The sequence below is a fragment of the Corvus cornix genome, chromosome 2 (genome assembly GCF_000738735.6).
Source record: "Corvus cornix cornix isolate S_Up_H32 chromosome 2, ASM73873v5, whole genome shotgun sequence".
Classification (NCBI taxonomy): Eukaryota; Metazoa; Chordata; class Aves; order Passeriformes; family Corvidae; genus Corvus; species Corvus cornix.
In genome coordinates, this window is record NC_046333.1 from 121,458,764 (window position 1) to 121,481,857 (window position 23,094).

The 23,094-nt window shown below is 36.8% G+C and overlaps 1 protein-coding gene across 1 annotated transcript in view; it reads right to left on the reverse strand.

The window, feature by feature from the left end:
- Positions 1-3,541: 3,541 nt before the first annotated feature.
- TRPA1 (transient receptor potential cation channel subfamily A member 1) overlaps positions 3,542-23,094 on the reverse strand; it is a 37,428-nt gene continuing 17,875 nt past the window's right edge. Inside the window, exons 14-27 of the mRNA XM_019289035.3 lie at positions 22,373-22,539; positions 21,428-21,521; positions 20,756-20,815; positions 19,721-19,819; positions 18,864-18,934; positions 18,302-18,449; positions 17,614-17,703; positions 17,211-17,380; positions 15,008-15,137; positions 14,701-14,883; positions 13,710-13,778; positions 7,096-7,206; positions 6,493-6,590; positions 3,542-4,660 (exon numbers count right to left, since the gene is read on the reverse strand). Of these exons, the coding sequence (XP_019144580.1) occupies positions 4,429-4,660; positions 6,493-6,590; positions 7,096-7,206; positions 13,710-13,778; positions 14,701-14,883; positions 15,008-15,137; positions 17,211-17,380; positions 17,614-17,703; positions 18,302-18,449; positions 18,864-18,934; positions 19,721-19,819; positions 20,756-20,815; positions 21,428-21,521; positions 22,373-22,539 (1,722 nt within the window). The 3' untranslated portion in view covers positions 3,542-4,428. The remainder of the gene's footprint in view (positions 4,661-6,492; positions 6,591-7,095; positions 7,207-13,709; positions 13,779-14,700; positions 14,884-15,007; positions 15,138-17,210; positions 17,381-17,613; positions 17,704-18,301; positions 18,450-18,863; positions 18,935-19,720; positions 19,820-20,755; positions 20,816-21,427; positions 21,522-22,372; positions 22,540-23,094) is intronic.

Sequence of the window (23,094 nt, forward strand, 5' to 3'; positions counted from 1 at the left end):
TGATCACACTAATGTCAATGTTAGTCCCAGTTCCTCTCAGTTTTTTTATCTGAGTTACTGGCCTGTTTGAACTTTCTGTTTTTCGCAATCCTCAGTTCCCTGCTGCTGGTCAATTTTTAGACTGCAGTTACATTTCTGGATAAATAAATACTAACAACACTACTAAAAATTTCTGAAATTAATAGCCTTAAACTTTGCCCTGCTTTTTAAGCTGTGATTCCCAACTATGAAACAACATAAAATGCATCCTTCTCATCACTTGAATTACTTCCCATCTTGATTTCTAAATTAAATCTTACCATTGCTGAGATTTTTCCCTGCCTGAGTGTCCTGGTTTCAGCTGTGATAGAGTTAATCTCTACAATACTGATGCATTCAAGCATCTGAAGCACCTTCTCGAAGTTACAGTGACATTGTCTTGGTGCATTTCTATAAGGATGCGAAAATCTTTACCTAAGAGGTTCAGGTACGCTTGAGTGGCCTGTGCATGGACCAACCTGCGCCCTGGCTCATGCAAATCTCTCTCGCAATTCCTGTGTCAGTACGGATTTGCACCTTGGCACCACCCAGTATCTTTTTACTGGCACCACCCAGTATCTTTTTACTGCTCAGAAGATGCTGCCTTTAAGCAGTGCTTAGTTTTGGTATCAAGAGATTTTCTAAGCTCCTGTGTCATTCTTTGTATCTGCTCAATCATTCAAAAGAGAAAGCTCAAAATACTCTCATGCTGACTGTTACTCCAGGGTGAGTTTGCTCACTCTTATACTTCGTCTGTTCATTACATGAATTCCTGCCCAAAGTGAGACCCCTTGTCAGTCAATGTAAAGACAGCTTACAACTGATGCATACCATGTTGTAGCCTAAGTGATTCCTTACACCTACAGGGCAGAGTAAAAGGGCATTAACCTAAGGGAAAATCTGACTCTGGTTTCTTCTCTTGGGTCCTCCTCTACAGATTAAGGATATTGTCTCATCTCTTCTGTCTCTTGCTACATGCTCTGCTTATGGGCATTTCATCTCACAAAACGAAAATCTAACCAGTGAGATGGACCACCACTTTGTTCATATAGATTCCTCTTCTTTCTTAATATGTCTAGCCCTCAAGGGTTTGAAATCATTCCCAGCTGATTTTGGGGGTGTGGGCGAGTTCTCCTCTACCAATCCTTTATAACACAATCTTTCATACAGCATTTTGTTGTGAAATGTTTCACAAAGTCACATTTTCAGTATGTTGCAGATAACAAAATGGTATTATACAACAGAACAAAAGAACACAAGGCTATTTCTTTGAAGAAAAAATGTGAGTCAAGAAATGATGGAGATTTACTTATAGAGTGGCTTTGTCTTTGTTCCAGCAGCATATCCAGAACACCAATATGCACACTAGACAGCTTGAAACAAGTTACTTCCTACTTACTGAAAAGTCTCACTCTAATCCACTTCAAATTTGGGCACTTCAGATTTTCTACTAAGGATGTATTTTATTGCTCTAGCTAATTTTAATTTACATGGGCAAAGTATTTTGCTAGTCCATCCTTATCAGCAAGAATCTGATGCTAGAAAGCCAGGCATATGGATCTTTGGTTTCAGCAAGGGATTGCCATCTTGTTTCAGACTACCAGCTCATGCAGAAATCTCATTTCTTCTCCCAAATTGTGACCCTCCTGTGTGTCACACAGATGAGGCACAAATCAGTCTTCCCAACAGGAACTCGTGGGATTGACCTTGTTTTGGTGGGAGGAGATGGTGCCATTGACAGAACCATATTGCCGTTCATCTTGAGGAGAAAACAGTGACAGCACTGCTGAGCAGCAGGAAATGAAATGGAATATTTACCCTCACTATCAGCAATATTTGATATACAATCCTGAAAGAGACAAAAGGTGACTATGTACGCCTACAGAGCCGTCAGTAATTGAAAAGTAACCCAGTTGAAAAGGTGTTACTTCCATACAGACTAAAGGGACGTCAGTGAGTATTGGGTACAGATATACACCCATCACAGTTTGCAGATACTATATTCACACCCAGAGGACACATTTCAGTAGAATTTATCCATCTTAATTCCTAAGTGTGAATTTAAAAATTCACATTATGACACTTTTGGTTAACATATATTTGGCTGTACCTAACATGTAACATATCTACACAGGTGAAGGTTGGTCTCTTCTCCCACATAGCAAGCAATTGGACAAGAGGAATTGGCTCAAGTAGAGCCAGCAGAGGTTTACATTGGATATTAGGGAAAATTCCTTCACTGAAAGGGTGGTCAAGCATTGCGACAGGCTGCCCAGGAAAATGAAATTACTGTCGTGGAAGAGTTAAAAAACCCATGTAGATATGGTGCTTAGAGACATGGTTTAGTGCTGGACCTGGCAGTGTTAAGTTAATGGTTGTACTCAATGGTCTTTTATTTTACCTTACTTAGAGGTCTTTTCCAACCATAATGATTCTAACAGGATTGCTCGTAGAGATTGCTGAAATGGCCCAATATCTTCAGGTCAGTCTACACAATTTTTTTAACAGTGATTTTTATTCCAATTGTACTTGTACTTTTCCTTAAACTCTACATCTCCTGTACTTAAGTTCTATTAGACAGCTCTATCACATGATAAATAATCTGTCTGATGATTTCCATAGAAAGATAAGTAATTAATTCAATGTTATCGTATTAGCTAATTATAAAATAATTTATTTCTGTCATTCTATTTAAAATTGGAAAGGCAAACTTTTCTCAAATTGTAAGCTGAACATTCAGAAAAGCTGAGAGGCAGCTGTATAAAAAGGTCTCAAAGTTCTGTTTAAAGAGGCTCGAAAGGCTCAAAATTTTTGAGTGCTGACTCCTTTGCTTGTGCTGTAACCATACTACTGTTCCTCTTCACTCAAAATGCATTTAGGTCCAATTTTCTTACCCAAAAGTGCTATCACTCACTGCCATCTAGTGTTAATGGCACAAACTGTCAGGAATTTAAAATTACCTTTGTTATTACATTTTTCAAGTTCGGCCCTATCCTGAGAACCTGGGCATTCCTTCTACTGACAGAGGGAGCAGTGCAGAAAACCTCAACAATTTATTCACAGGAATAGATCTCACTTTAGGGGCCACAACAATTTCAGAGACTATGGTTATATTTTTACTTTTTCTGCTCTGACTCTGCTTACATGTTCTCTCCCTGTTTCGCAGTGTCACACCAAGCTTGGCCCTGGAGCAGAGCTGCTCCTCCAGCAGTCTCCTCCTTTCTCTATTTTATCTGGCCAGGATTTAAAGTCTCTCTCTGGGATAGAGCAGTTGGGTGAGAAAGAATTTTGCCTACTGAACATCCATAGCAATTTTAAGGCACAAGTCGCACTAATTTACAGTGCACCTTCCAGTGTTTTCTGAAGACTGGACAAGTTCTGTACAGTGTGAGTTACCTTCTAGTGACTACCTTTTAAATAAACAGGAATGATAATTGTTTTTTAATGAGAAGAATTAATGTATACTAAGTTGTTAAAGAAAATGTCTGAATTCAAAAGCAGACCACAGAGCCTTACCACCATGTATAGTCATAATTAGTTTATTAGCACTGGTTTTGAAACAAATATATTTGGGTACTTAAACACATTTTAATTCATGTTTATTTCTAAATTTAATATATTACCATATATTACATAATGCACTGAATATTCAGTAAATGAATAATAAAACCAAAGCGCGGATTAAAGTAGCAAGATCAGTTTTAGGTTATTGGAAAGGCCAAAATCACATTAGCAGTATAAGAACAGCAAGTTGTAAATGACTAATATTAAACATGTCGTTCTAATAAAGCTATATGCATGCTAGTACAAATGATCCCTCTGTGAATTGCTTCCACTTATCTATAAAAGAAAGCAGTTCTTCCCTTACATTACAACTTCATGACCCTTTACTTCCTACCTTTCAGGCCTGATCCTGCAGTCCCTACTCAGCAAAACTTCCAACACACCCTGTCAGATCAGTTTGGTACTTTTCCTTAAGCTACACAAAGTCCATTGGCTCTCTCCAAACAGCTGAATACTAAATTACTAGAATCTAATTTCTAAAAATTTAGAAATTGTAAAAATACTTGTAACAGAAAATAATGTAATTACATACAGACCTAAGTGTACTAGGGACAAATCCAGGAACAGATCTAGACAGAAGCCTTGGGAACTGCCAGGACAGCAAGGTTGACCTCTGTTGAGTTAGGCACTTTCCTGATTAGCCACTCACTTTTAGGATCACAGTTTTGGATGTAGACATCTCCAGTCTCCTTAAATAATGTTTTGAGCACCTGCATCCTGGTTTTGGATCTGGCCTTTTTTATACTTGAGTACATGATGTATCACATTAACATTATGCAAAGACGATAAGAGAAGTGACCCTAAGGTAGAACAAAATGATAATACAACAAGATATCATAGTCAAGTCTAGAAGAAGCTATTGTTCTTTTCTGTGCTTGGGTTAGGCACACTTGTTTTAACAGCTTTTAACACTGTATCCCATTTACTATTCTTGTGCTCTAACTGCCTTTTCCTAAATTTGTGCTGAAATAGATCATTGCTGTCTTCATCTTCAGCCTCTGACACTATCTCCATTTTTTGGATAATCAGTTTAATGAGGTCATGCTGCTTTTCCAACAATGTTGATATATCTTTGAGCCTAAAAAGCAAACAAACAAACAAATATGCATCAGGCTTTGTCATTTGATTTCAAAGGACATTTAAGTCATTAAAATTACAGATGCAAAAATTGACAGTACTTCACACTTCTGACAGTACTTAACTAAACTGTTCTGCTAACAAGGACTATCATCTAGAATACATTTAATTCTTCAAGCTGAAGTACTTATCCATGTTACAGGAAACAGGATTAAAGAACAAATCCATGGTTCTTGTGAAAAGTAACTCAATATATAGTTAAGGTAGAAGCAACTTCACTCTCAAAATAAGGCTGTTGACTGTTCTATCAGAAGTTTTTCCTATTGACCTATTTTCTGGTCTGGCAAGGAAAAGGACAGAGTTGCAATAGCAATTAAGCAACCAAAACATTTAGTGAAATTCACAACTACTTTTACAGCATATGAGAAATACTGATGAGGCCCTAACTGTTCTCTCTCAAAGTGCTATCCAAAGTGCAATTGATGCAATTAAGTAGTTAATCTAAGTTAGAATCACACATACATAACACAGTATCTGCTATCTTTAAAGAAACAATGAAAGAAATAGGAAATGTGTCTAGAAACTGTCTTTATAAAACTACCAAACAGGCATTTTGAAAATCTACTTTTCTGAAAGTCTAGACTCACTAAATTACAACATGAAATCTCACAACTGAAAAGGCTCTTTGTGAAGAACAGTTGGGGGGCTATAGACATAGTTAGGGTTTTTTTCTTCATTCGTTTGGTTTGGGTTTTTTTAAACAAGAAATGGTAACAGATGTTAAAATATATGAAAATCACAAGAATAAAAATACAAAACAAAAGAAAACCCCACCCCAAACCAAAACCCAAAAATATATACACCCAGCACTGACTGACACTAGCTCCAGCAGCAACTGAACTCTGTTTTGAACTCTGATAATAAAAACATACTGGCAACATAGTAAGAGTTTTCGGTCAATATTTTCAGAGTAGTAAAAATAACTTTCCATAATGATATTGTCACAAGTTATTCTATTGCAAAGAATTTTATAAAATTATAGTTTTCTTCCTTCTCTGTAGCAAAAAAATCCCAACCAAGAAAGAATCTGTTTCATGCTGTTTTATAATATATTGATGTAGTATGCATTTGAAGAAAGACTTGCTAAGTCCATGATTTGCCCATATCTGTAGGGTGTAGTCTCACTCTCCTTCAACTCTTGCTTAGTTTTTCATGCAAAAAAAATACTCAATCTGAATCTGTGCAGGAAGACAAAAATTTGGTAGGTTAAATAAAAAAGGGAAAGAAAAAAATGGAGAGGAAAAAAAGTGCATAGGAAAGTGAGACTGAGTGAGAAAGAATACGTTTTTCTAGCTGTACATTCACAGAAAACTTTTTTTGAAACCATTCGTATGGATACGTTGGTACGATGAATAAGTCAAGAAAGTACAAAGAATGCCTTCCAAGCCTTTGGGAAGCAGGATTTGTTCAAGGGAGAATCAAGACACCAATCCATTTCTGGGGAAGCAATCTGAATCTGATTTACTATCAGACCAGCGGAAAGTCAGTAACAGATTTCATATACTTGCAAACCAACTGGAATGACATCACTTGGGAGTTCCAAATAACTCTTGAAAAGCTCCATACACAAATCTCTAAAATGAAAATGCATCTTCCCCATTACTTCAGATTACACTAATGAGCAACAAGCTGTGTTGGTTTGGGCTGGGGAACATGGAATGTAACTTTTTTCTTACGTACAGTATGGAGCTTTAGAATGCTTTTTAAAATAGAAGTATGTTTGTAATATTTGCTCTACTTGTTTTTACATCAGTAAAATATCACAAAAAATACCTGTATTTCTGCTTCAGAACTTCCAATTCTAGTGTTGTATCAGGGCTCTGCGCATATGTGGTAGAGTCCTCACACCCAAAGCAATATTGGAACACGCTCTAAACAAAACATGGAACCAAACTTAAATAGATCCTATAGTCTGACAATAGATTAAATAAGTGAATGGTAAGTCTTCACACAGTGTTAAAACTGAAAAGAATTTCTGTTATGATGTTATTTTTTTATATATTAAAACATTTGTTTTTCAAAATTTGTTTTATAAGAAAATTCAGTCTATCAACAGCAGCTGAAATGCAAGTAAACAAATAAAAGAAGAAAAGCCAAAAGGGAGTAATTCTAATTTTTATCTGAACATCTTTTGTAGCTTGTCTCACTTAATAAAGTTACAGTTCACAGAATATTCAAAAACTAATTATATCTGAATACCGTTGCACTCAAACTGATTTATCATTTTCATTGACCTTAGTCAAGGTCTAATCACAATTCCCTTGATGTCAGTTAATGATTGAGTCTTATTAACACAATGTCTTCAGCAATGGGTGTACAAAGTTAATCATATCCCTTTTTGGTAAGAATTCTTCTATGTAATATTCACCATCTTACCATAAATCCACAGTATCTCGGCCTGTTGGGATATACAGTGATTGATTCCTGGTCCACCCGACTTAAGAACCAAAATGGCAGCTTCTTCTCTAAGTTGGTGTGAAGATTAACCTAAATGTAGTTTTGCATTTAAAATGAGATATGTTTATGTGAAAATAACCATCATGCCATTATATTCAATTCCTTACTGCACTACTGTGGAGTAGTTCTCCACGCTGCAAACAGTGGTATAACATTTGAATAGTCCAGCCCAGACATTAAAACTACATAGTCATACCAGAATTGAGTATCTTAGCAGAATTAATTACTCCACATAGATGTGCACTCTTTTAACTAATGACAATTTAGTATAGCAGAATTAATTTTGTGTCCTTTTGATTTTTGTGTACCTTCTTTCCACTGCATAAATTCTCTACTTATGAGGGGCCGCTACGGCCCCTCCCCCACAACCTGTGCTGCTGCCACCACGGGCAGGGGCAGCTGGAGGGGGGGGATGCAGCTTTGGCAAAGCCCCTGACAATAAAAGAAGAGGCGGGGTGGCCGTGGTGACCATGGATGGCACAGGCGTTCCCGTCGGCTTCTGGTTGGATGCCCCCTTGTCTCTGTTTCCCGCTTTCCACAGGTCACCCCTGGGTGGGAGGGACCGAGGTGAGGAGACAGCCAGTGTGTGCAGCCCACAGCACCACTCCTGGGTGTGGAGCCGGAGGGCAGAACCTTCCACGGAGAGGGCTGGGAGGGGACCTCTCACAGAGGGAGTGGCATCCCTCCCGCTCTCAGGTCCTTGAGTCTCCATGGCATGCGGGGGGACTGGCTCAGGAGATGATGTCATTGAAGCGAGCAGGGCCAGGGACTGCCTAGCTCCTATGATGAAGCAAGTCGTGGTCAGTGATTTGTAGTGCCAGGACTGGCCAAGGAAGATCTAACACAGCAGATTCAATGGAATCAGAGAGCTCTTGCTCAGGTAGCTCTTCAAAAGGGGAAGATGAAATAATAGCTGCTTTAAGCAGTCGAAAGAGGGGAAAGATAGCGAGAAGAGCCATAAGCGAATGTAGTCCAATAGCCAAACGTACTAGGTCAAAAAGGGAAGAACCATCTGCAAGCCCCTTTGAGGCAAGCAGTTGGCAATCAGGGACCCATCTATATAAAAGTTACGTACTGTCTCGTAGAGTTACAACAATGGAAGGCCACCGTTGGAAAATATAAAGAAAACCCAGATAAAGTAGCTAATTTGGTAGGTAGGGCAATTAACACACAAAACCCTGACTGGAGTGATTTGAAATCTATGACGGACACATTTCTTGATCCCACTGAGAGAGAGATGGTTAATAAAGCTATTATAAATCCTTCAGAGGCAAATATAGCAAGCAGGGCAATACAAGGTACGGTTACTGAAATTTTTCCAATGGATAATCCAGGGTGGGACCCAAATATGCCAGAACAGATGGCAAGATTAAAACGATATCAAAATCTCACAGTATATGGGTTAAAACATGGTGTCCCTAAAGCTCTTAATTGGTCAAAACGCTACAAAGTAAAGCAAACTTATGATGACTCTCCCACTGATTTTTTAAATAGTTTAAGAGAAGCTGCTATCAGATATACAAACCTAGATCCTGATTCAGCTGAGGGGAAAACACACCTAGTTCTCTTGTTTATGGGTCAAGATACAAACAATATAAGAAGAAAGCTGCAAAAATTAGATGGGGTTCAAGACATAAGTAAATTGTCAGAAGTAGCCTGGAAAGTGTATTGGGACAGAGACCCAAGTGACAAAGTTAGACACCATCCTAGCAAGAGGGTTATTCAGGAGAAGCCACCCAAGAGAACTTCCCCTATGGACAAAGATCAGTGTGCCTATTGCAAGAAAAATGGACATTGGAAAAGTGACTGTCCAATGTTGAAGAAGAAACCTCCAGTTCCCCAACTCACAGTGGGACAAGACTTGTACTCATAGTGATGGGGACTGAAGGCTCTTCCCCCAGCAGAGCCTTCGGTTATAGCTAAACTGGGAAAAGATGATATCGAATTTGTGGTAGACACCAGAGCAGCATATTCTGTATTAAATACTTTAGAAGGGAAACTAAGTCAAGATACTGTTCATGTTGTTGGGGCAACAGGGGTAACTGAAACATGGCCTTTCTTCTAACCTTTGAAATTTAAACTGGGGAAGCACTGGGTAACTCACCAATTCCTTTATATGCCTAATTCCCCTAAACCATTGCTGGGGAGGGATTTACTGGAGAAATTGGAAGCTGAAATTAAATTCAAAAAGGAAAGGGTGTACAAGTTATAATTCCTGAACCTAAATTTGTCGAAGTTGCCGCACTTTTTACAGATGTGGTGAAATCCTCATCGAAGCTGAAAATGCTGTCAATCCAATTGTGTGGGCCAGTGATGTCCCAGGAAGATCCAAACAGGCAGAACCAGTGAGCATTGCACTCAAACCAGGAGCTACACCGGTAAGGCAAAAACAATACCCTTTGAAATCAGAAGGTTGTAGAGGATTGGCACCTATAATTGAAAAATTCCTCCAACATGGGCTATTAGTGCAATGTGAGTCCAGGTATAACACCCATCCTTTCAGTAAAGAAAGCTGATGGTAAGAGTTATCTATTAGGGCAAGATTTAAGAGCAATTAACAAAATTACAGAGTACATACACTCAGTTGTAGCAAACCCCTATACTCTTTTGACCACAGTGACAGACGAATTAGGGTGGTTTACTGTTGTAGACCTGAAGGATGCCTTTTTCTGCATTCCTGGGCATAAAAACAGCTAGGATCTCTTTGCTTTTGAGTGGGGAAATCCCAAAACAGGGAGGAAAAGTCATCTTACTTGGACAGTCCTACCCCAGGGTTTCAAGAATAGCCCAACAATATTTGGAAACCAGCTAGCAAAGGAATTGGAAGACTGGAGGAGACAAGAGCCAGGAGGGGTTATTCTTCAATATGTTGATGACATCTCGATTGCAGCTAAAACGCAAGATGACTGCATCCAGCTCACTGTAAGCTTAAGCTTTTTGGGACTGAGTGGGTACAGAGTTTCTAAAGACAAGGCACAGATTGCTAAGGAAGCAGTAGTTTATTTGGGACTTGAGATCTTTTGTGGACACTGACAGCTCAGCAAAGAACGGAAAGAAGCCATCTGCTGTCTTCCAGAGCCCCACACCGTGATAGAGATGCAAGCTTTCCTGGGAATGGTTGGGTGGTGCAGACTGTGGATACCAAACTACGGATTACTGGTAAGGCCCCTGTATGGAGCATTAAAAGCAGCAGAAAAGGGAATCATTACATGGACTGAGAGCACAAAATCCGCATTTAAACAGCTGAAACACTCTCTAATGTCAGCTCCAGCACTGGGTTTACCAGACTTAACTAAAGCTTTTGAACTTTTTACACATGAGAGACTCAATGTGGCATTGGATGTATTAGCACAGTGCCTCAGAAGCCAACGGAGGGGCCTACTTTTCCAAACAGCTAGACAATATTAGCCAAGGATGGCCTGAGTGTTTGAAGGCTGTGGTGGCTACTGTCACCTTGATTCAAGAGGCCTGAAAACTCACCCTTGGACAACATTGTAGTGTATGTGCCACATGCGCTAGCACTAGTATTAGAACAGAAAGGAGGACATTGGCTGTCTGGCAACCAGATGCTTAAATATCAGTCACTGGTGTTGGAGCAGAATGATGTTACCTTGAAAACAACTTCTGTTGGTAACCCTGCCATGTTTCTGTCCTCTGCTTTAACTGACAATGTGCCTGAGCATGACTGCAGACAATCGAGGAGGTCTATTCCAGCAGAGCAGACCTGAAGGATGTGCCCCTAGAGAAGCCAGACTGGGAGCTGTTTACAGACAGGAGCAGCTTAATGAGAAATGATAAACGAATGACAGGTTATGCAGTTAACAACCCAGGACAAGGTGATCAAGGCAAAGGCCCTGCCAGCAGATGTGTCATCACAGAAAGCTGAACTGACTGCGCTGACAAGGGCCCTGGACCTGAGCGAAGGAAAGAAAGTAAATATATGGACTGACTCTAAATATGCGTTTCGTGTTTTCCATGCCCATGGAGCCATCTGGAAGGAGAGAGGACTGTTGAACACTCAAGGTAATCAAATCAAACACGCTGAACAAATCTTTGCCCTCTTAGAGAGCATCAAAAGACCCACAGAAGTAGCTATCATGCATTGTAGGGGTCACCATAAAGGGAAAACCACTCCAGAACTGGGAAATCACTTTGCTGATGAAACAGCAAAAGGAGTTGCAGAAAAAAGGTATTCTTGCAGTAATTCCACAAAAAGAGATTGATTTTTCAGGGTTCACCCCAAAGTATGACCAGGCAGACCACAAGTTAATCAAGTCTCTTAAGGCTGAGATCATAGAAAATGGATGGCCTGTTATACCAGTGAATCAGGTTGTAGTCCCACCTCTAATCCTTCGAGAGCTAGCTCAAAGAGAACATGCAAGCACACATTTCAGGGTTGAAAATCTTTTGAAACATCTGAAAAAGGTAGTAATAGGAAAGGGAATGGCAGATGTACAATCAGTAGCGAGCAAGTGTGAAATCTGCTGTAAAAACAATCTTGATACAAGGAAAAGAGTTGTGTTAGGAGTAACAAAGGCAGGGGATCTTCCTGGAGATTACTGGCAAATAGATTTTGCTGAGTTACCACGCAAAGAGTGATACAGGTACATACTGGTAATGGTTGACACCTTCAGTGGATGGCCTGAAGCTTATCCCTGTCGCACTAACACAGCCAAGGAGGTGGTGAAAGTTTTTGCTTAATCATGTAATACCGAGGTTTGGGGTTCCTTTGGGTATGGCCCCAGACAGGGAACCACATTTTGTTGCAAATGTGATTCAGGAGGTTAGTCAGATTTTGGGAATTGCTTGGGATCTGCACACACCTTACAGACCCCAAGCAAGTGATAAAAGTCGAACGCATGAATGGAACCTTTAAAGTACAAATCAGCAAAATTTGTCAAGAGACATCCATGACATGGGTTCAGGCCTTGCCTATAGCTTTGCTGAGGATCTGCATACAACCAAGGTGGAGGGATAACATCAGTCCCTATGAAATATTGTATGGCAGGCCATATCAAATTCCACATGTTCCAGGTGAAATTCACATGAGGGAGAAACTTGATTTACAGAGATATCTGATGGCTTTAGGTTCCACTTTGCAGAAGCTCCAGAATTACATCGTCTTATCCAGACCCATAGAACTGGACACCCCTGCACATCCCTTCCAGCCTGGAGACTGGGTCTGTGTTAAGTGGTAGGACAGTGATCCTCTACAGGCCAAGTGGAGAGGACCATTCCAGATTTTGCTGACCACCCTCACTGCAATCAAAGTCGCTGGCAAAGGACCCTGGATTCACTAGTCCAGAGTAAAGAAGGCTTCTGCTCCTGAAACAACTGAGAAAACAGAGACTGAAACAAACAAAGATGATGTAGTTTAAATGATTACTTTCCTGTGCTTGTTATCTACACAGTTGGTAACCTGACTCAGGTTTGGAAGCAAAATTTGTATATGATTCTAGTCCAAAGTGTATCCAAAGACATTCATTTGGATACAGAGCTAACAAATGACATGGAAACCAAAGTGGAAATATCAGCAAAATTTGTTTACAATTTGAGAACCAACTCAGATCTTATGTTAGACAGTATTCAAAGATAACACACTGAGCTCTGATTATATCTTCCACACCCTGACTTCATGGTTACCAAACTGGCCCTGGATTAAAGAGTTGTTCGTAGTAGTTGTAATTATAATTCTTGTGTATAATATACTATTGTTAGATGTATACTGCTTTTAGAGTAGATATTTAGAGTATTTAGAATAGAGTCTCAACAAGGTAGAGGCCTTGCCAAGCCTCTAAAGGGGAGGAATGATGCCTTAAGTTTTAACTTTTATATTTTTCAAATCCTGCACTGCTTAATGGGTAACTCTGAAGTTTCATGTGGCCTGTTAACTACTCTTCTCTCCTGCTGGTTAGACATATAAGCCTCTCAAGGTTTGCTCTTCAAGGACACCAGGCCCCAAAACAGGTAAACCAAAGCCTAGAGGGGGGGCAAACTTGGAGTAATTACATCATTAACTGAAGTTATAATTGGAGAATTAACCCTGATATGCAAATCGACCAAACTTATAAAAGTGTGAAGAACCTGTGACCCAAGGTCCATCTTGGGAGTAGCCTCTTGACTGCCCAGGGTGTATCTTTGAAGGCCCTTCAAATAAATACCTACTTTTATTCTCTTATTTTTGATTAGCCTCTGTTTTTTAGGTGGCCACCTCAAGGCATCAAGACAACTCTGCGATTTCAAGCACTGCAGTTACTGATTTTGTGACTCTGCTTTTGGGAAAACTCAGAATTTCTTTAACTGATGGTTGAAAAATTCCTTAAAAATGCATTTGCTTGTACACTTCTGGGGCAATGACTCACGAGTGAGAATGAGATTAAGAATAAGGTGCCGTGTTCACCAGTTTGCTTTACAGGTATCCTAAGATAGTTAGGAATGTGATGACAAATCAACTATTTAAATTCTAGCAATGTTAGTGTTCTAGCAGTGATATGTACTTCCAATATTTGATGCTTCCACAGTATGTTACTCACCTGCATTGCAATCCTTTTGAGTGCAGCATATTTCTGCACTTCAGCGATATCCCCAACAGCCAAACCAATCTAGAAAAAAGAAAGATTTCACTATCTATTTTTTCATAGTCTGTGATTTCAATTGTATTTCTCATTCACATTTAAATAAAAAAGATATTCTAGAGTTAAATTATTTTGTCACTTGAATTTGGAAACATTTTTTGCATATTTGGAAATATTTGTATCAATAAATGCAGAGAGTGTTTTTACTGACAACACTCTGTCTGTTGGTAAGGCACTAAAGAGCTACTTTTATCAAGAATAACATCCCTTCTTTTTGATTCTTCATTACTGCTGTAATCTTAAGAAAACTGCTGATCTCTTGATTAAGTAAAATCATGGCAGCAATAAACAACTTTTAAAAACATGAGCTATTTGATTTTTTATTGCTCAGCTCATATGAATACATTGTTTCCTAAAAAACATTATGTTCAATGGAACATGGCTGAGGATATATTACATATTTTCCCCCTTTCTCACCATTATCACATTTTCTGATTCTTTATGTTCAGATCAGACTTGTTAGTCAGTTCTAACACTACTTGCTGTTTTGTGTGCAATGAAGATCTGAGTTTGGGCTTTATTTTTTCTTTTTTAAATTATTATGGTTAGTGCTAGGTTATGATATAACAAGGGATTGAACAAAAATCATTGTTCCCCAATTTTCTTTATCAAGACCTCAGAATAATACACTGCAGCTCCAATTCAAGTTCCACCACAGTTACTACCTAAAGATATACAAAATAATCCTGCAGGAGTGAGCCATGGGAAACTACTTAGAACTGCAAACTGGATGGAAAACAAGTGCAGAGAATGGCAACATTTTAATATGTTACTGAAAATATTGGTTAAATAATGAAGGGCTGTCACTTACTGAAGTAACTCTATATACTAGAACTCTCTATATACTTGTGTTTAACCACTTTTGCATATTAATAAGTAGCTTACTTACTAGCAAGTTCATAAGAAGGATTGGAATTAGCAAGGTAAATATAATGAGAACCGTGTAACTAAGGAATGGATATGGCAATTCATTGCTTAGTAAAGGATCAAGGAATGCATCATGGTAATTTATGTCTCCCAGCATCATTGCGAATGTCTTCATTACGGAAAGCAGAGGTGTGCTGTATGTTTGCTGCAAAAAGAAAGAGCAAAATAAAGAAAAAACCCAACTGATGAAATTTTAAAATAAAGTCTTGAGATGCTTTAGACCAAGAATATTTATAATGATAAAAACTTAACTATATTATTGAACTAACCTGTGAACCCAAAAGGACAAAGAAACTCAGCCCAAAGGCCAGTATCAGGAAAAAGAAAACCACAGCAATCCGAATCAAAGTCCTCAAAATTTCCCAGAACATCACAACATAGATTCCATAGTTCTCAAATCTAGGTAATAAGTAAAAATAAAGATATAGAATCAGTCATAGAATCACTTCATTTGGAAAAGACTTTTAAGATAACCATCTCCAGCCATTAATCTAGCACTGCCAAGTCTTCTCCTAAGCCATGAAATACTGAAGTTAGAATCCCTTGCAGTGATTTATGTAAGGCAGTAAGTAATGCCAATTTTCATCTGTGGAAAGAGACTGCCTCTCTGAGAAATTCTGTGATGGTAACAAACCTGTTCTACTTTCACATCCAAAAGAGTGCACATGATTCTACTTCCAGCAAGCTTATTTTTTAATGCACAAGAACAATTTTTAGATAGTATTTTTCATGGATAAAATTTATTCTCTTCATAGGCATAGATAGTACAATATTGTGCCACTTTTGCATTCAGAATAACAACATTAGCAAATTATCCAACTTTTTTCTGCTTCTCGAAGCAAATTAGCAACCAGAAGAAAGGACAACTGGCACCATAATCCATGTAGCAGCCACACACCTGATTTAAAAGATTTCACTGTTTACAAGATGTGAAATAAACTACATATCTGTAGTTTTATTGCAATACAAAGTATGAAAAACAAACAAACAAAAAGAAACACATTGCTCAGGAAGAGAAGGGGAATAGCTTAATTTTAAGACACCTGTGTTTCCAACAACAGTCTGTCACCTGGCAAGCCTCCCCTATTCTTAGCTAACACAAAAACTAAATCTCAGAACAGGAATTATCATAAAGCAGATTAAATTACTTTTTCTTTCAAACCTGAACGTGGGAATTTATGTTCTCTCTGAAATCCAGGATCCAAGAGATTTTTTATGCTAGTACAGTAGCAACTGTGAAAATCCCTCCACATGATTTTCACTCTGAAATATTATGTGCAAGACTGAAAAGGTCAAGCTAGAAATAAAGCAAACATGATCTTCTCTTACTTGTTAGGCATTTATCAGGCAAAATTCAATTGAAGTCAATGGAATCACAGGTTGCCTTGGGAAAATACAGCCTGAATGAGTTAGAAAAATCATGTGTAGAGTTCTATTGCTACACACTTGAAAAAATAGTCAGGCATTTCATTGAGCAGCAGAAGGAAGGTTGCGCAATCATCTGTTTACTTTTCGCTGTGTAGGTTCAATGCTCATTTTGCCCAGAGCAGACAGGACACGCCCATTCATTACTCCTCTAAGATCAGACCCAGCCAGGACAAGGTTTGCAGCAGAGGCAATGCCATAAAGGCACTCTCTTTGACATTAACTCTGTTTACAAACCATGTCCTTAAACATCCCTACTATACTAAAACAATCCCAAAATTAATCACCAAATGTTGTGTTGTCTGTCTGCAAGACTGCATGGGGGTGATTAGTGCATATATACAATAAGGCTTGGAAGAACATTTATGCAGTGTTATCACATGCAGTCCTGCTCAGGCACAAATGCATTTAATTTTTTAGTCTTAAGCACTACACCCACATTATTTTCCTCCACCCAGCTCTCCTGCAGTTTATAACTCTTGGACACTATTGTGCCAGTGACAACATTTAAGATAATTAAGGGCAATAAACAGATGTCATGTCAACTGAAGAAATAATATCATTCACTGTAATTCTTTTACAGGACACTATGGTATAGAGAAGCGAGATGTGCCACTTAATGAGTAAAATGACAAAAGAATTTTCCTTCTCCCAGGTATTACCCATAAAAACCTAACTTCCTTATGCCTCTCATAATTCATATTTTTCTGGGTTTTTTTAGTCAAAGTCTATACAGTGTAACAAAAGATGATTTTTAAAAGATACAATTAAGCATTGCTTTGCTTAATTAACATTAAAATAAGTATTGTTGTTTCTATAGCTGCTGTAACAAATGCTGTGATGCTCTACATGAAAAACACTGAAAATGACTTTACAGTTCAACAGAGATTAAAAAATTCCTATGGTCCTAATCTGGAAACTTGTATAGTTTGAAAAAAATAAAAATACAAAATGGGACTGTCAAACTTGATCGGTCACAGTTTAGGATATGTAAAATATCCGAAAATATTAAAATATTTTATGGTAAAGCCCATAAAAAATTTTTACCGTTGAAGATAAAGCAAGAAGTTCATCCAAGACAAGTATACAGCAATTGCTCCACATTCCCACTGCAAATGAGCTGGTGTATTAATAAATAAAGAAGACACAAAAATTATGCTTGTAGTATATATGGTCCAGTCCAGTAGATTGGAGTAATCCAACAAATATTTCAGTTTCTAGGATTTAAGAGAAACAGGTTAATATTTACAAGTCATCCATCATTAAAGCAATGAATTCAATATGCTACTTAAATTATCTCCTCAGTTTTAATCTTTACATATATATATAAATTAAAAGGTGTAAATTCGCATTTCCCTTCTAATCAGGAAAAAATCAGATTAATTTCAATATCATACAAGCTTCCATGTAAGCACACTGTCTGATTAATGTTATTTCTCTATGTACTTACCTGCTGAATTAGCTGAAATATTTCTTTGCAGATGCCCAGTAAACTCATAATTAAAACTAAACACATACACACCCTGGTGAAGTATGAGTCCTGAAACAAAAATCAGAGCACAAAAGAAATTAGAAATTATTAAAGGAATGTTCATTTCAGCTCTACCTATTATATATACATTATATTGCCAAGTTAAGCAACTCAGTTAGCTTGTGCCATATAAACTTATTACTATCTAAATTCTGTTTTACTAATATTTATTGTGAAATCCTCGTACTGGATTGGGCTGCATATGTGATTCTCATGATTTTTTCATGTATCAGGATATCTTCATGAACCTTTTATAACCCTTGAGTTTATTTTATTTTGCATTTCTACTAGCATATCCTTTTTGAGTTCCTGTTTCAGTTCTATGCCTTTTCTCTCATGTGAATCATTTTTCTTCAATATTAAACAAATATTATTCACTTCAGAGAAAAAGCTGAAGTAACCATGTGTAAATTTCTCAGAAAAAAGTAAAAACAAGAAATGAGAACTGAAAATTATATAAAAAGGTTGCTGCTGAATGCTTCGAAATACACACTTTAATTCTATTCCTTAGAGTTGCTAGATCATAAATTAATCTAAAAATTATTTAAATAATGTTATCATTTTGCTATAAAAATCCTAAACATATTGTGACTACTAATAAAAGTACCTCATATTCTAATGGTCTTGCTTCATAGAGCTCTGTTCCATTCTGAGGTCTTATTGGTTGTATGTGAGTGACCAGAAGAGTCAGTGGGATGAGACCAAGAGAATATATGCCTAAATTCATTAGATGTGCTCGAAACCCATAGGCCATCCTTGAAAGTGAGAATGTTAAAGTTACAACACTTTACAAATTTAGAAGAGCATGCATTCAAATTTAACAGCCAACAATGTCTTCAAGATGAGGAAATAAACATTTCTTGAAATGTCCCTTTGTGATGAATGTGTTCATCACTTATGTGGACTAAAGTGTATTTGCCATTTGTTCCTTCCATTTTTAACTTGGCAACCTTAATTTATATTTTTGCAATAATTAGGAAACAAAGATAGTAGTTTTCTTTGTTGTAAGTATCAAAAAATCTTTACCAAATGCTAAGTTACTCTTTACAGAAAAGACATTTGCTCAGTCTACTCTATAAATATGCACATTTTATTAAACAACTTTCGGGCACAATAGTCTTTATCTTGACATGCAGTGTTATATTTTATGTACATTAAAATAGACCAACCATTTCATAAGCAAGTATTCTTTACACACAGGATGACTGAGTAGCTCCATGCGATTGTGGCGCACCATGGCCTAAAAAACACAAGTAGAGAAGGATCCAATTTAATTCATCTAGGTAAGCAAAGTGATTACAAAACTGGATAGGCCACCTTTTTCACCTGAATATTAGCCTAATGGAAAGTAAAATGTGTGTAAGATACGGCAAAGTTCTTTTGATTAAGTACTCTGCCCTCCCTGCCTGCTAAGGCATTCAGCTTCTCAGCTGTGGCTCTGTTAGTCTATTTCAAGCTTAAAAAAATTATACAGACTATTTTCAACTATACCTGTGAGACCACACTTTTAAGTTTAATAAGAAAATATTTATTTATTTATTATTAGTCAGTGCAACAACTAATTGCCAACAGCTATCCCAAAATGTAAGCATATTAAGCCAGAAAGTTTGTTGTATAAACATTTTCTGACAAAGAATGAGAGAACAGATTGACAATGCAAAAACCAGCAAATTTGTTTGGGGGCACAATAAGTATTTTACAATTAGCATATGAAACAAATCAGCTTGTCAGGTTTTTCAGTGCCTTACATTCCAGTGCATGGTCACTACAATGACTGGAGTGTGGTTTTCTTTGATGTACTACCTGCACATACAGCACATTCTCTTGAACAATCATAGCTTTATCTAAACCTAAAAGAATTTTTTTTTATTACTTAGATCTTTGGCCCATACTTAATTTCAATATACTTTTAATATACAGAGTTATGGGCTTTGGAGAAGAAATATTATGATGAAAAATTAAAACCTCTTGATTGTATCTGAACCAAGACAGCAGGCAATGATGTCAGAGTAAAACTAGAACTTACGTTTAAAGTGGTAAGTGGTTCATAGAAAATATCTTCACCATCCTTTACTTTCCTGTTAAGTGTCAAGGGACACTGAAGATATCGGAAGTTATATTCAATCTATATAACACACATACACCAGAATTTAAATATAATGCAAATTGTTATCTCAGTCTTAGATTATGTTCTTAGTACAAAAAGGCTGTCCTTTAGAGAGAAAAAAAAGCATATTGTGTCAAGGTAGTCAGAATCAAGATGTATATTCACCGTTAGCTGAACACATGCCATCAAGATACACATCTGTGACTGAAAGACATTTAAACAAACAGCCATTTTGAAATGTAAAACAAAAAGTGCACATTTCTTGCTAACACATTGCTATTAGCAACGATCATTTTCACAACTGTAATTTGTTTTAATGCCAACTTTAAAGAAAAGCTTGTCTTTAAAAGTTATATGGCTTTGATAATACAATATAAAGAAAATGCACAGTAGCAAAAAATTTGCAAGTTTTCTGTTAATGATGTGGACACAATCCAATATAATCATTGATAAGGAGGTTTTCAATATGGTTTCAAAGGTAATATAACATTCATGCCTCCGTAGCATTGTTAAAAGCAATCTACTGCTTAAGATTTTGGAGAAGCATGTACAAAAAAAAGAAACGTTGAACTCTGAATCAATGATGACAACTGCACTACTTATTACAAGCATACTTTTGATATGCATAAATAGATATTAGGTGTCTTCTCTCACTGCTATTTTGAAATACCCATAATCTCTGATACCCAGCCTGACTGCAAAAATTAACATAGCAAAGAAACCGTTTATGGATTGTAGAAGTTTAATGTCACACTTATTAAAATGTGTAAGCATGAAGATTACAGAAACTGAACTTCAAACCATTTACAGTCCAAAGGATAAAATAAGATCTGTTACCTGTGTTCTGTGTTAATATCTGAGATTCATCTGCAAGTGTACCTTACGTATTTGAACTTGACATATACATTAAAATATATGTACTGTGCACTCTCCCAGACCTTTTCATCTACTTACGTAGAAGTCTCGACTTGTCTTTTCCTCTGAAGACTCGATTATGCAGTTGTCCAACACCAGCTTTGTAGATGAACAGAAAAGTGAATTAAGGTGATATAGACAATGTTCAACAGAAAGAATGTGTTTGGACCAGAAGAAAATGACCGTCAAACACAACAATCACCTAACAGAAGTGATGATTCAATCAGATTTTGTGATGTATGTTTTGAAGGCATAAAATTCCAGAGTTTACATGTAGGAGTTAAATATAAACTATTCAGTTTACAAGGCTACATGCTAGTTTACAAATATGAAGGGTGAATAGTTTATAAATACATACATACCAAGTCACTTGCTATTTTAATAAAAAAACATTTCTGTAACATTTAGCAGTTAGCTGAGAGAGTGAAAATATCTCAGATGATTTTGAACCCAATTCACTTATGACTTTCATTAGATTTATACGTCTTTTTATATTACTTTTATAACTCCATTGATCTCAGGAAGCTAAGAACTTTTCTAATACTGAAGAACATAAACTCGACAATTAGAAACTATCACTAGAATAATATTAAATAATTCTGTGAACTTATTTCTATTTTATAATAATATGTATTAGTGAGGACAGCAAGCAGAAAAATCAATGCAGCACCAACTAAGGTTATTTTGTGAAGTCATGTGCAGAAAACTTACTTTAAATGAATCAGGAAGATACTCAACCATTTCCAGCAAAGGACACTTATTGGCACTGGAATAGTGAGAGAAAGTCACAACAGCTTCTTCCCATCTGCAAAAAATTATTTCAGATAATGCAAAATTATTTAATTGCTTCTGTTTTAAATTAACTACTTTTAGATTATTTGAGTTTTATTTAAGGTATTGAAAATCATAACATATAACAATTTTATGCACTATTAAATGGAAACTAAGCTGTTTCGGGAATAATTGAGTAATATTCTGGATGTTTCTGTAAGAATGATTCATGTTAAATTCTGTTATCAATTAAACAGAAATGTTTTGACTATGCTAAGATCTCCTAAAAAATATGAAACTGGAATGAATTCTGGAATCTTGGGTTACAAAAGTAGGCAAGTAATAATAAATACAGTAAAATCCTGTGAGTATTCCTGTAACTCTTACCAAAAGATGCAATGATTAGGCAATAGTGTAATGCTTTATTCCTAAAGTGGGCTTTCACTATACTGTAACATAAAATAGTCTAAACTGCAGTTGAAATGCCACATTTTAAAATATGTGCAATATTTAAAATCACAATTTTAAATTAAATCTCTTGAATTTTTTCAGTGGTATTTACACTTTGATTAATATTCTGTAGGCATTAAGCATTATGTGATAGGTCAAAATTATTTCTGATGGCTTCTACATGTTTTTAACACAGAATCCAAATACTCAATGTAATATGAAAAACAACTTGCCACGTATCTGACGTCCATTACAATTATGCCATTTTTGATTTGTGCTCATTAGAACAGAACATAACCTCTGGAATTTTAAACTAAGTACTCAGTTTTACTTATTAAACTACAGATTTTCAGAATTTAATCTAATTCTAAAAAACCCCAACAAAACAAAACACACTGGAAAATAAATTCAAAAAGTGTTTTCTGTATACCTTACCTTTTGTGCAAAATGACAGCAGACACTACATCTTTTCTCCTATTGTGTATTGCTTCATGGAAAAAAGAAGCTACTGCTTTGTTGAAGAGAATTTTTGCACCATAGTCAAGAAGTAACCTCACTGCTTTTGCATGACCTTCTCGTGCAGCCAAGTGCAGAGCTGTGTTCTGTGCAGACAAGCAGTATAGCAGTATGTGAGCAAGTAAAAAAAAGTGTTTCAGTGCTTTCCCACGTTGAAAAGCCACAAGCTTTTTGCAGTTGCAAGTCTCAAATGCTTTTACTAGCAACATAGAACATTAGAATATTGTCAGAGATTCTCATAGAGATTACAGACATGTTCTTTATGTCTACAGCTACAGTAGGGCAACATCTGAAGACGAAACTCACTGTAGGTAAGAAAAGCCAATTAATTAATATCTTTTAGTTTCATAATTAACGAACTGCAAGTCACCAATAGGTAAAAATGATGGTACCTACAGATACAGAACACCTGCATTTGATAATCAAGAAGAGAAGCATCCAGTTATATCCAGATGTTCTCATAAAAAAAAAAATCTGCAAGAAAATCTGAGGGCACAATTTTGTAAATGGAACATTTCTTTTTTCTTTGGTATTTTCATAAAAGTAAGGAAATGAGTGGTTTAGGAATCAAGTACACTGAAACTGACTTTTGAGAGTCTTCTGAATGCACCCAGATTCTTCTGATTGAAATTAAGGACAAA